Raw genomic sequence first — 14,301 nt, forward strand, 5'->3', positions numbered from 1 at the left:
TGGCACAGGTGAAATATTTCCATAAGAGAATTACTGTATAAACCACTATACACTCATAACCAGGAACTGTAGCCACTCACATAAACTTGTAATCTATTTTTAAATTAATTATCCACAAAGCAAGAGTCCGAATTTTAAATAGCTACGAAGTCTGTTCCTCTCAAATATCCTAATGTAAAAAGGAGAGGAAAGGGAATGTCCCATTTTTCTAGGCCCATGATAACACATTTTCAAAACCTGCTGAATTAGACCACACTCACTTACGTAAAAGACAACTACTTTTAAATCACTGCACATTGACTAATTTTCATCTTCCCCAGGAGTCCACACCCCAGACCAGGTTAAAAATCCACTAAGTTTCTAATATGTAACCTGTACAAATACTCTGAGCTTATCATAAAATTTTGCAACTAAAGCAACCAAGCAACTTGCATACTTTGTGCAATGTAATTCCAAACTGTTAGGGAACTGACACAATACCGATTATCAATCTAGGCTTCTAGAGATATAATTTTGTCCACATTTTTATATTTCCATAATCAGATACCACCTAATGCCACAAGTTAAACTTATTGCTCCAATCTATGGATTTCAAAAACATCAATATATGCTTTTTACTACTAATGTTAACTTTTTACTAATGTTAACTCCTCTTTACACTTCCAAAGGTGGCAAAGCATACAATTAAAAAGTCCAGTCATCCTTTAATAAAACCTGTTAGAATTCTCTATCATGCCATCTTTCATTTGTGTTGCCACCTTGCCTGAAAAAAATTTTCTGAAAAGCTCTGAAAACTTAATGTTACAAAAAAAAAAAAAAAAAAGATTCACTTACTTCCTTGTATCAAATTAACGAGTCCCTGCTAATACCTAGTACATTACCACATGCTCCTTCAGTGGCCCAAACCAGTCCACCACCTATTTCTCATTTCTTTCCAAAAGCAAGCAGAAAAGGGGTAAGGAGAAGCATGTCACCGCTTGTTGTTATACCCTAACACAAATAAAACTGTCATTTCCCAATAAAATAATCATTTGAAAATCTTTATTATTGATAATATTTTTTCTGAAACTTTTCCCTAAATATGTATACCTCTCAAAATTATGAATGCATTATGGGGTACACCAACTATTAGGGTAAAGAAACAAATGATTTTTTTTTTAATGTTAGTCTTTTCACATAATGCAAACTCATTCATTGCTAGGTCCTTCTTCCCGCAGGTCTGCCAAGTCACAAGACACACTACTGTTTACAATCCCTCCCATCTGCCCAAAGCCAATATATATCAAACACTCTAGTCACTTGGCTTAAATAAACAGTCTCCCAAATAACCCTCTCAAATCCTAATTTAGACCCAAGATGCACTCATTCTGATTCATATTCTTAATGGAAAATTTTTAAATCACCTGACTTCCACAGGGGTAAGTTTTGCCTTTTGATGCAGCCAGACAACAGAGCCCTCATGCTTTCATACAAGCACTCCAAATCTGACAGTATACTTTTTAATTCTACACTTTTAGACATATTTTCAATCTGAGTACTCGGCTTTCAAAAACAACTGCCAACTTTCAATTCATTCGAACGCTAGGCTCGTCTACATTTCTTTCATTTCGCTGCTACATACACCCTATTCTTTAAGGTTGAGGCCTACTGATTTTTTTCCCCCTGACTGCAGTAGGAAAAGAAATGAAACAAAATATATTTACCATCATTCTTTTTAAAGGTAACTACTAAACAGTTCCCATTTTTCATTACAGACTTCACATAACACATCATATAACATGGTATCACAAATGTCTATTGTTCTGGATCTTTGTAGGGCATCAATACTAATGATCTCCAAAATCAAACAATACTTTAGATAACCTGCGGGGGGAGGGGCGGGGGGAGGGGCGGGGGGAGCATGATTCACCAAAAACTGCAATGAAGAGTAATGGAATATTTTCACCGGTGGTATGCTAAAACTAATAGCTTCTTTCAGAGGAGGGTACTGCTAAGCAACCATCGCTGTAGCAATAAATCCACCTGCTTTAAAGGCTGCAAAGCTAGGAAGATGGAAGGAAAAGAGGAGATGGGGGTCCTCCTTCAGCTTCTCTAGAGGTTAGGAGAGAACAAAGTCAATGCTGCACTGTCACTTGAGGGAAAGGAGAAGGGGGAGGGGGCGGATCATCTTAGAAACCCAGCCCCTGGGCCGGAGCAGGCGGGGAGAACTCAGCAAGGCTGCCCGGGATTAACATTCTCCTTCTCACCCTCTTCCCCCTTCTAGAATCTCCCCTCCTGGCTAACGCGAGGCAGCCGGAGTCCCAGATGACTGCCCCTTCCAATGTGTCCTCATGGGGCGTAGGGAGAACGAGAGAAAAGAACTGAGTCAGGAGGCTGAGCATGGACTCCGATGACCCCTCTGGCCTCCCCAACACCCTCCAGCCTCTCCCAGACCACGACCAAGCCCGGAAGGGCCGGGGTCTAGGGGAGGCTCCACACAGGTGTGCTGGCCCCGAGGGGCACACGGGCCGGGCCGGCCGGTTCCCGCGGCGCTCCCTGCAGCACGGCCCGGGCCCCAGGCCGGCAGGGCAGAGCACGGCCGGCAGGGCAGAGCACAGCCGCCCGGGCGCCCCGCGGCCGCCCCAGAGGGGCGCGCCCGTCCCCGAGCCAGCCCCCCCAGCCCCAGGTCCGCAGCGCCCAGGCCCGCGCGCCCGCTCGCCCGGCCGACCGGGCCCCCAGCCCAGCCCGTGGGCGCGGCCTAACTGCTTGCCCGGCAGCTCGCCCCCGGCGCCCGAGGGTCGCCGTACCTGGGCGGATGCCTCCAGCTTGCCCTCGAAGGTGAAGTCCAGCAAGTCGGGCTTGAGGCAAAGGCTGTAATTGATGGGGCAGACGTCGGCAGGCAGCCGCTCGAAGGGCCTCTTCTCCGGCATCGCGGCGAGGCCCAGGCTGTGGAGGCGGCGGCGGCGAGAGGAGCGGCTGAGGAGGAGAAGGAGGAGGGGAGGAGGCGGAGGGCCGAGGAAGAGCAGGCGGCGAGCGAGGGAGGGGGCGGCGGCTGCCAGCCACATCCACCGAGCGCCGGCGACCGCCTGAGGAGAGCGACCGGGGGAGCCTGGGGGCGGGGGAGAGACCCAGCCCGAGCGCCAAGGGCCGGGAGGCAGGCAGTGCGGACGCGCGGGCTGCCGGGCCGGCTGCCTACAGGGAAGGGGGCGGAGGGGAGGGAAGGGGAGGAGGGCCAGCAGGGAGGGAGGGAGGGAGGGAGGCAGGGAGGCAGGGAGGGAGGGAGGGAGGGAGGGAGGAGGTGGCGGCGGCGGCAGCAGTTTGCGTGCGCGGCCCCGCCGGACGGGCGCGCCTCCGCCGGTGTGCGCGCGCGCGCCGGGTAGGGGGCGGAGCGGCGAGGGCGCGGCCAGCTTGGCGGGATGTAGGGTCGCCGACGAGCCTTGGGGGTGGGAGGCGGCTGCTGGCGCTGCACCTGTCTACGCCGCTGCGGGGAGCAGGCCGCCTGCGAGCCGGAAGAAGCCCGGAAGGGTTTGAGAAGCACAGAAAAGGCATGAGGGCCCCCCACCCCCTACACACACACACACACACACCTCTCTCTCCCCCCACCCCGCTAACACACACACACACACACACACACACACACCTCTCTCTCTTTCCCCCCACCCCGCTAACACACACACACACCTCTCTCTCTTTCCCCCCACCCCGCTAACACACACACACACACACACACACACACACCTACCTCTCTCTCTTTCCCCCCACCCCGCTAACACACACACACACACACACCTCTCTCTCTTTCCCCCCACCCCGCTAACACACACACACACACACACACACACACACACACACACACACACACACACACACACACACACACACACACACACACACACACACACACACACACACACACACCCCTACCTCTCTCTCTCTTTGCCCCCACCCCGCTAACCCCCGGGCTGTCTTTGGAAATAGAAGCCTATGTAGTTGGTCAGTGCAGTCAGGGCAAAATGTTGAAATATCAATTCAGAGCAAAACCGCAAACTAGATTTTTACCTCCAGACCAGCAGAAAACCCTGATAGGAGGCTCTTTGGCCGTAATTATTCCTGTTATTTTAAGTAGTAACTTCAAGGGATGATATGAAAAATTTTGTCAGAAAACCTTTAGTAATTCAGGTTACTTAAACCAGTAAGATTTGGACCTTTGAGGGTGTGATTTCAGAAATTAGAAGATTTTTGTTTTCATGATTTAATGTTCAAAAGTAAGATGTGTTTCACCTTTTTTCTGTTTTCATCTTTGTTTCTGCTTTTTTTTTAAAAATAGAAGACCTGAGTATTCCCTGGCAGTCCAGTGGTTAGGATTCTGTGCTCTGACTGCCAGGGCCTGGGTTAGATCCCTGGTTGGGGAACTAAGATCACGCAAGCCTCAGTGGTGGGGCCAAAAAAATAATAATAATAAAATAAAAGACCCTTTACCAATTGTGGCCTCTTTAAAGGTAAATTAGCTGTGGCTCCCTCAGTTTTGTAGGTATCTCGCAAATTGAGGTATATATATTTTTAATATAAATATATATTAATTACATATAAATGTGTGTATATTTAAATATATGTTTTAAAGTGTCAAGGACAAGGAGATTTTATCTATAATTCCCCATATTCCTTTATAGAACCTTCTCATGTAGAACCGTTTAATTTTTAAAACTCAGTGCTGAACGTTGTACTGGACCACCGTTGTTCAATAGAAATATAATGCAAGGGACTTGCCTGGTGGCGCAGTGGTTGGGAGTCCGCCTACCAGTGCAGGGGACACGGGTTCGATCCCTGGTCTGGGAAAATCCCACATGCCGCGGAGCAACTAAGCCCGTGCACCACAACTACTGAGCCCACCCACCTACAGCCCGTGTTCCACAACAAGAAAAGCCACGGCAGTGAGAAGCCCGCATACCCCAACGAAGAGTAGCCCCTGCTTGCCGCAACAAAGACCCAATGCAGACAAAAATAAATTTATTTAAAAAAAAAAAAAAAATATATATATATATATATATATAATGCAAGCCAGCTAAGTAACTTTAAATTCAAAAAAAAAGAGAAAAAGGTGACACTGATACATCTTATTTAACCCAATATATCCAAAATATTATCATTTCAACATGCAATCAACAAAAAAGTTTTAATGAGGCCTAGTGTCCCTGGTGTCCCTAATGGTTAGGATTCTGGGCTTTCACTGCCACAGCCTGGATTCAATCCCAGGTGGGAGAACTGAGTTCTCGCAAGCTGCATGGCCAAAAAAATAAATGTATATGATTTTTTTTTCTATAATAAGGCTTTGAAATCCAGTGTGTATTTACAGCACATCTCAATTTTGACTAGGCACATTTTGGGTTTTCAACAGCCCCATGTGACTAGTGACTATCATATTGATCAGCACAGTCTTGGACACTAGGCCTGCCCTCCTATCCTCTGAATCCTACATACCTTTTAGAACAGACTGAAAAGCTGCAATCATTTCAAAGTAAGATGTGAGATGGGGCCTTTTGTTACATGGATGCATTTCTATGACCACTTTTTGGTCATAAAATAATAATATAATACTAATATTAATAATGTAATTAATAATTGCATACTAATGTATTGAGTGCTTACTAAACACTTTTCATGTATTAATTCATTTAATCCATTCAACAATTCTGTTAGGTGGACACCATTATCCCCATTTTACAGATGAGAAAACAGGCACACAGAGATTTAGTGACTTGCCCAAGGTCATATAGCTAATAAATGGCAGAGCTGGCATTAGGACCCAGCCATTTTTTTTCTCTCCTGGAAAATTTTGCAGCATCTCCCCTATTTTCTACTTCTCCAGTTTTGTTTTATTCTAATTCATCTGTACCTCAGCTTCTTAAAAAGTTATTTTCATTATGCAAGAACCTTTGAGGCTCCCTCTTTTCTGTTAAAGCAAATTTGATATATAACCATTTAAGGCTCTTCATGCACTGTCCTTACCATTTTCTCCGACTTGTTTCTCCTTACCCTTTAACATAGATTCTACAGTCTTAGCAAGCTAAGCTGTTTACCACTTGGTCCTTAGAGCTTGCTCACTCTCTTCTCTACCGTTTCTCATGCATTATTGCTTGGAAAGGCCTCCTCATCCTTCTTCGCAAACCCATGCCCCTCCCTTCCTTCAAAACTCACCTCTTCCAGAAAGTCCTCATTGACTAACTCCACCCAACTGTAACCCATTTCCCATCAGCTCTCAAGTACTGGCTTTTGCTGACTTATTTGTACTTGTTCTGTTTTTCTGTAATTGTATTTTTGTCTTATATGGATATCTTTTTAAGATATACTATTAGCAAAAGCTTGACTTCTTATTCTTTTGTAACTGTTAGTACTGAGCCCTGCACAAAGTACATCTCAATTTTTATTGACCCAACTAACCAACTGACCAAGAGAGAGTATTTTACCCAGTCTGTAGCCTTTCCTTTGTATACAAGCTGTGTGCTCCACAGAGAACCTATGTGAACCTAAGGCTAGAAGCAAGCTTCTTTTATAAAACCACAGAAATGATTTAAAAAACAAAAACAAAACAAAAAACCTACGAGGGCCATAGTCTTCATGGCAACAGTAATGAGGAGAATCTGACTTGGCCACATCCCTAGTCCCATGACCCACGAGGTTCCAATGCAGCAAGTCAAGATTGAACCCAGGCCTACTTGGGATAGAGGAATGGAAGGTAGCATATAGTTCCCATTAAGAAGACTAAGGATCTAACATATGCTCCAGGCAGTCTTCTCTGGCATAATTTAAATGAAGTTTAAGGCTCTTGGAAATTAATTTCCCTCCAATGGGGCTTCAGAAAGAGTAGGGAAGTCAGTAATATCTCAAGGCCATTAGCGGTACTTCTAACAGATTTCTTTTTGTTAACTTCTCTGTTTAACAAAGCCCTTGAAAATCTGCAAATGAAAAAAAACCTATGCAAGTTGTATCCTTCAATAAAGAGAAAGCAAAAAACCAATCAAATTCATTTTGATTTTAGTCCCTTTTGTCTTTAGTTTTAAAGCACTAGTCTGAGAGTCTGAGGACATAGTCCCAATTTTTATATATGACCTAGAGCAAGTCTTATAATTTCCCTGCTTCAGTTTCCACATTTGTAAAGCAGATAAGTGCATAATACATACTTTTCTCAAAGAAAAGTATTATTATTTTACCTGTGGCTTGGGAATTTCTTTTAAAAAAAAAGTCTGTCATGTTCTTTTTTGTTTTTTGTTTTTGCTGCGTTGGGTCTTCATTGCTGTGCACGGGCTTTCTCTAGTTGTGGCAAGCGGGGGCTACTCTTCATTGCGGTGTGCGGGCTTATTGCGGTGGCTTCTCTTGTTGCAGAGCACGGGCTCTAGGCGCGTGGGCTTCAGCAGTTGTGGTGCGCGGGCTCAGTAGTTGTGGCGCACAGGCTTATTTGCTCCGCGGCATGTGGGATCTTCCCAGACCAGGGATCGAACCCGTGTCCCCTGCATTGGCAGGCAAATTCTTAACCACTGCGCCACCAGGGAAGTCCTATCATGTGCTTAATATCAGAATGATCTTCACAGCACGAGTTGTAGATAAAAAGTTGGAGTAAAGGATATACAGTTGGTCCTTGAACAACACAGGTTTGGACTGCGCGAGTCCACTTATACGTGGGTTTTTTTCAATAAAATACAAACTATAGGACTACATGATCTGTGGTTGATTGAATCCTCAGATGCAGAGACTGACTGTAAAGTTATACATGGATTTTTCTGACTGGAGGGAGTGGTCAGTGCCCCTAACCTCCATGCTGTTCAAGGGTCAACTGTACAGAGCAAATGTAAGAAATTGAAAGAGACGTTTCAAAGCAAAGAGAATATAAAGGAATTAGGTTAGGAAGCCAATATATTCAGGCAGAGGGGCAAGACACACTGGCCATGGAACATTGAAAGGGGAAGAGAAACAGGTGGAAGAGTTTGGGAGGCCATTATAAAACCCACCACATTAGATGCAAACAAAGCATTACTGTTACTGTTTAGCCTCAACTTAGAATTATAGCCTTCAATGTCAGTTTCAAGCATGTAACTCCGGTTCCACTAACATGAGTCTTACCTGTGGAAGATGGTGAAGGGGTTCCAAAAACCAGGGAAACAAAAAGTTGTAGAGTAATCCATAGGAAGCTGATGCCATGAGATCCCAGCTTCTCTCTTTTCTCTAACTTAAAATGGCTGTTGGAATGACCGTTGGAAATGTGGGGAGTAGATGGAATGTTGCCTACCCATCCTGTGTTCTTCATGAAAGAGAGTAGATTAATTCCATATGCTTTATTTAAAATGTATACTATACTGATGGATAATAACTAAATTTGATATAACAGGTGATATATGTATGTGTGTGTATATCTGTATGTGTTCATTTATTTATTTGAGAGTGGCAATATGACATTATATACCTCCAAATATGGCCAAAGAAAGGTCCTCAGAGTCGGAAAGAGTTTTATTTCTCTTGGATCTTTCCATCAGGAAGTTGAAAAAGTCATGCATTTCTACCTGTCTTACTTCCTTTCTAGACCCTCCCCCCCCCCTTTTTTTTCAGTACTTCTGCTTCCTTTTTCACTACTACTACTCCAGGATTATTTACCAATCCCAAGTGACTGGGCAACTACATGACTAAACCCAGGCCCTTTGCTGGTGATCTTCAAGTTGAGATGAGCCTGTTTGACCCTGTCCTTTTTTTTTTTTTTAACATCTTTATTGGAGTGTAATTGCTTTACAATGGTGTGTTAGTTTCTGCTTTATAACAAAGTGAATCAGCTATACATATACATATGTTCCCATATCTCTTCCCTCTTGCATCTCCCTCCCTCCCCCCTCCCTATCCCACCCCTCTAGGTGGTCACAAAGCACCGAGCTAATCTCCCCGTGCTATGCGGTTGCTTCCCACTAGCTATCTATTTTACGTTTGGTAGTGTATATATGTCCATGCCACTCTCTCACTTTGTCACATCTTACTCTTTCCCCTCCACATAGCCTCAAGTCCATTCTCTAGACCCTGTCCTCTTATGAAGGATCAGCCGCCGGACTCTTGAGGACATCACTTAGGGAGTAAGGCCAACGCCCCCTGCTGCAGGGAAGAATGCATACGTCTGTGTCTGATGCGTGGGTCTCTGGAATGCTGCTACAACATTTCCCACGGAATCCCAAGTCTTTAAAGGTTACAGTGTTCTGGAGCTGGCATGCTGGAATTGACTTAGCAATGGTGTTGCCTTGACTTCAAATCCAAAAAAAAATAGTGAGGGCTTAGGTTGAACCAGACCAGTGAAGTAGCCAAGAGGATTAGTCTCAGCAACTTGGCAACAGTCAGATAGCCTCAGTTTCTCCACCCTTGGCTCTATTTCTATTTGTTTTTTAAATCCCTGACAAGAAGAATTTACATCAGAATTAGTCTTCCTTCAAGACCTGACCCCATACCTAGCAAAGAGAATAATCTCACCTCTGTCCAGCCCTAGGTTAAGGGTGGGGTGAAGAAAAGATACTTAAAACACTAAGGCCTGCCAACCTGGTGAAATCACGTCTTACAGGATGTGATTTTATGAGAGCAATTTGCCTTTGAAGTTTTAGCCACATCTTAAATAACTGAGGATGAAAATCTGCTGCTGCCAGCCTCCCTACAGGATTTGCATTGAATTCAAGATTTATAAACACTTGAAAAGCGTAGGGGGAACTAGAAATTGGCTTGTGGCCTGCTTACGCACAGGACTGAACTGAAAGTTATCTTGTCCTCAATAAAAAAAATAATGCCAGAGCTGAAGAGAGACTGAAAAGTAGGCATCTAGGCCCCTTTCCTTTGCAGATATTCTGCATTTACTAGGAAAATAGTCTCGGTATGGAGGCTAGCCTTTGGGATCTGATGCCTTTTTTTTCCTAAATAAAATCTAGAGGGTAACATCTCTGTATTGTGAATTGACTCAAGAAGAAGCCACAGACACAAAAAACAATTCAAACTGTTCATATTCTTTAGTCCTTGGGAAGCTGTACCAGCAGATTTCTAGATATGGTCTATTTTAGTTCAAAGTGTGATCACACTGTATAAAATATACATTCACTGAGAATGAGGCAGAGCACAGATACCCTGGGGACCTGACATCAGGAATTAGGGCAGGCCAAAAAAAAAGACAAAACTCTTCAGGCAAAAAGGCACAACTCCAACATTCAGGAGAGATTTGTATTTTTCTTGCCCCAAACCTACATTAACCACTTAGTGGGAACCACAGTTTTAGGAATTTTGCATCAGGAAATCCTGAACTCTTTTCTGCCCTGTCCTAATGTGTCTCAGTGCCAAGTGATGCCAAAATATGACATCTTTGTTTGGCCCTATGTACTTTTACTAACGTGATTCATCACTATCTTATCTCAATTTAAGAGGATATCATATGTGGAGGGGAGGCTGACAGGATCAAAGGAATTGAAAAGGTAGAAGAGAGAAAAAGGAGTCACTGTTTTACAGATAGTGCTATTCTTACTGTCTGACAGAGTAAATCACTTTCTTTAGTTTACAAGCCCCTTTTATTTTTTCCAGGAATTAGAATACTATAGTTCTATCCAGCTTGGGCTCAGACTTGAAGTGTACAAATTGCAGTCCTGAAAGCAGACACTTGTTTTATCCTCCTAAACAAGAAGTTAAAATTAAATGGTAAAGTCTTTAAGGCCTTAGTTTTCCCTAACTTTCCCCACCCTCATGGTAAATGGACAGAGAAGCCCAATATGCTGTATTACAAACACTAGGATTCAAACTTAAATTTTAAGGATAGGCAGAGTAAGTTGAAAATGAGTTCCTTTTGCTTTGTTCTATTTAATTATTTTTATAAGGGGTTTCAAATAAAAAGGATCAGAAAGTGACAGAGATAGACGCAGTAATTTGCCTAAAATTAACTGCAAAGCAGTGACGAAAGCCATGAAGAGAAGAATTTCTGATTCCCAGTCCTGTCTCCTTTCCAAATACCCATGCCATCCTAAGTAACTGTCAGAGGACAAGTTTTGAAATATTAGGGGGACTACATGCCCTAGATTTTACTGGACAGTCCTGATTTCAAATATTCTCCACTGTTGTCATAGCCATGTAAATGTCCTAGAAATTCCAATATTCTGGCATATGAGTTTAAAGAAAATGAAAGAAGAATTGTGGGCCTGGGAGTCAAGGCAAAGTGGGCACATGATAGCTGGTGTCAAGGCCGGGTAACAGGAAGGAGACAGAAAGATCTGATTGCTAGAATAACCAGGCAGCTCAAATGAAGGTAATAGAATCCCACGCTGCAGAGCATAAGCTGCTGCTAGAAAGAATGCTCCCTCCATGAGCGTTCAAAACAGACTCAGAGCAATGTTGCTGTTTTCAACCTAACCTCTGGAGCACTAGTACTCCAGCCTCCATTAAAGAGGATGAGATCTGACAAATAGGGAGATCTGCCACAGTAACAAGTCCTATAAAAGCAGAACAATGTGGGTAATCCTTTAGTGAAGGAGGTGGTGGGAATAACTTCATTAGAAAATATTTTCATGCAGCAACTTCGAAGACTTCCAACTGCTTTACTAAATCAGGTCTGTTCATTCCTCACTAGGACTAGCAAACCTAGCAAGAGAAACAAGTTCTCTAGGTTCATAAATCCATACAGTTAATCCTAGGCTCTTAGCCCCTACACAAACAAAGCCTAGAGATCCAAATGAAGTATACTCTTTATTTAGTACAACTAATCCATTACCACTCTAAATAATTAGAAATACATTGAAATGCTTTTCACAGTATTTCTTCAGTGTGAAAGAGAGAGTAGAAATCCATGGAGCAGAAGAAAGGTTCAGTTCTTTTCCTTTTACCATGACCATTGCTAACATTGTAATTCCATGTAGTAACCCTAAAGGCACATTCTCATCAGCCAGGTGGGGCCTCATGTTCTGCAGAGGAGGCTAAATAACTCTCCCCAGTACTAGGGTTGCCAGATAAAGTACAGGACGCCTAGTTAAATTTGATTTCCAGATAAACAACAAATTTTTTTAATAAATTGTTTATTAATATAAACATGTTTCAAATATTTCATGGGACCTGCTAATACTAAAATATGCAATATTTGGGGGGGGATACTTACACTAAAAACTATTCATTGTTTATCTGAAATTCAAATTTAATTGAAGATTCTGTATTTTTGTTTGCTAAATCTGGCAACTCCACCAGTAGTCTTTCAGATTTTGAAGATGGCAGACAATGGTTTTTGATTTTATTAAAGGGAATTTTAAAGTAGCTTTGTGTGTTTACAAAAATCTTTCTCTTGAGAGTCACTGGCATTCTGTCATGTTTAGTTTTTTAGGTTATGAAACCCCTAAAAGGATTCTCTGACTCTCTTCTTCTAATTTTCATACTCCCCAGGGTATTAACTTTAGTGGAAAACAGCATAGGTTGATATCAACCAGCTCCATAAAAATCAACTTGTCTCTTCAAATATTTCAAATACCTTAAATAGTTTTTCTGAGATTAAATACCCATGTTCAAAATAGGGTGGCGATTGTGCCATATTTTATAAGAGAAATTGCTTTGAGAGTGATGTTGGCAAGATTATGCGGAATAGCAGCCAAATGCTGATCTACCGCACTGGGAAACCAATGATGGTTTTTTATTTCTTTCTCTCACCACTGTTACTATCTTAATATCCTTTTAGCATTTCCACTCACCTGCAAATGATGCAGGCAGACATTATAGGCCTGATTCTGCCACTTTGGGAGAGATCAAAGCTTAACCATTTTAATGCGGGAGGGGAAAACACCACTGTGAAGAATAAATATTCAGAGTTTTAATCAAGGAATATCCCAAGAGAATCACATTTTACTACAACCCAGGAAAGGGAAATCTTTTCCATAATTATTAATAATTTGGTTCTTTAGAAAAGTCATCTCCTCTTCACTTGTTTATTAAACATTTACTTAGTGCCTAGAGCAATTCATTGTGTGTGTGTGTATAAGCTTTGACTGAAATATAATTTTCATACGATGAAAATGGAGAAATCTTAAATGTTCAAGTCAATGCATATCGACAATTGTAACCACTGTGTAACTACTAGTCAAAACAAGATATAGAATATTTTCATCACCCCAGAAAGTTTCCTCATGGCCTTTTCAGTCAATCCCCACTCCTGCCCCCACTTCACCCGAGCAACCCAACTACTTTCTGATTTCTGTCACTGTAGATTTGTTTTGCCTGTTCCTGTACTTCATGTCAATGGAATCTTTTAGTATGTGTTGTGTGTGTGCGGGGGTGTATGTGTGTGTACGTGTGTGGCTTTATACAACATGATTTTTTTTGTTTGATTGTTTTTAAATTTATTTATTTTATTTGTTTTTATTTTTGGCTGCGTTGGGTCTTCACTGCTGCATGTGGGCTTTCTCTAGTTGCAGCGAGCGGGGGCTACTGTTCGTTGCAGTGCGTGGGCTTCTCATTGCAGTGGCTTCTCTTGTTGCGGAGCACGGGCTCTAGGCACGCAGGCTTCAGTAGTTGTGGCTCGTGGGCTCTAGAGCACAGGCTCAGTAGTTGTGGTGCATGGGCTTAGTTGCTCCGCGGCATGTGGGATCTTCCCGGACCAGGGCTTGAACCCGTGTCCCCTGCATTGGCAGGTGGGTTCTTAACCACTGCGCTACCAGGGAAGCCCCAACATAATGTTTTTGATCTACACATGTTGTGTGCATCAGTACTCCATTCCTTTATATTGCTGAGTAGTATGGTAGGACTATACTGTAATTTATTTATTCCTTCTCTTATTGATAGACATTTGTATTATTTCCAGTTTGGGGCTACTATAACTAAGGCTACCTATGAGTGTTCTTGTTCAATTTTATACAAATATGTCTTCATTTCTCTTGGCTACACACTTAAGAATGGAATTGCTGTGTCACGGGTTAAATATATATTTAATTTTATAAGAAATAGCCAAACAATTCTCCAACATGGTGGTACCTTTTTACGCTCCCACCAGCACTATATGAGGGTTCCAGTTTTTCCGCATCTTCACCAACATTTGGGTTGTCTTTTTTTAGCCCTTCTAGTGGATGTAAAATGGCATCTCCTTATGGTTTTAATTTGCATCTTCCTGATGATTACTGATGTTGAGCATTGTCACAGGTTGAATTCCCTTGGAAGCAGACTCACTGGGAGATTAGTTGGCAGGAGGTTTTTTAGGGAGTGCACTTGGGCTCAACATCTGTGGAAGAGAAGAGACAGAGCATGATTGAGCAAGGGAAGAAGTTGAGCTATTATACAATGTAGTGTCAGAGGCCTCAGCTG

General features: G+C 42.9%; 1 protein-coding gene and 1 long non-coding RNA gene across 4 annotated transcripts in view; both read right to left on the reverse strand.

Moving 5' to 3' along the window:
- The window catches only part of NPEPPS (aminopeptidase puromycin sensitive), a 104,298-nt gene extending 101,097 nt beyond the window's left edge, over positions 1–3,201 (reverse strand). The window contains exon 1 of one of the 3 annotated variants that reach the window (XM_082442333.1): positions 2,787–3,199. In XM_082442333.1, coding sequence (XP_082298459.1) covers positions 2,787–3,044 — 258 coding nt within the window. In that variant the 5' untranslated portion in view covers positions 3,045–3,199. Of the gene's footprint in view, positions 1–2,786 lie in introns of all 3 variants that reach the window. The other 2 variants (XM_082442334.1, XM_082442335.1) reach the window with 2 other exon arrangements.
- A 1,797-nt stretch (positions 3,202–4,998) lies between these two features.
- LOC309650694 overlaps positions 4,999–14,301 on the reverse strand; it is a 29,126-nt gene continuing 19,823 nt past the window's right edge. Inside the window, exon 3 of the long non-coding RNA XR_014257689.1 lies at positions 4,999–14,218. This is a non-coding gene — a long non-coding RNA (uncharacterized lncRNA). The remainder of the gene's footprint in view (positions 14,219–14,301) is intronic.

The sequence above is a fragment of the Balaenoptera physalus genome (assembly GCF_965194825.1).
Source record: "Balaenoptera physalus genome assembly, chromosome: 20".
Classification (NCBI taxonomy): domain Eukaryota; kingdom Metazoa; phylum Chordata; class Mammalia; order Artiodactyla; family Balaenopteridae; genus Balaenoptera; species Balaenoptera physalus.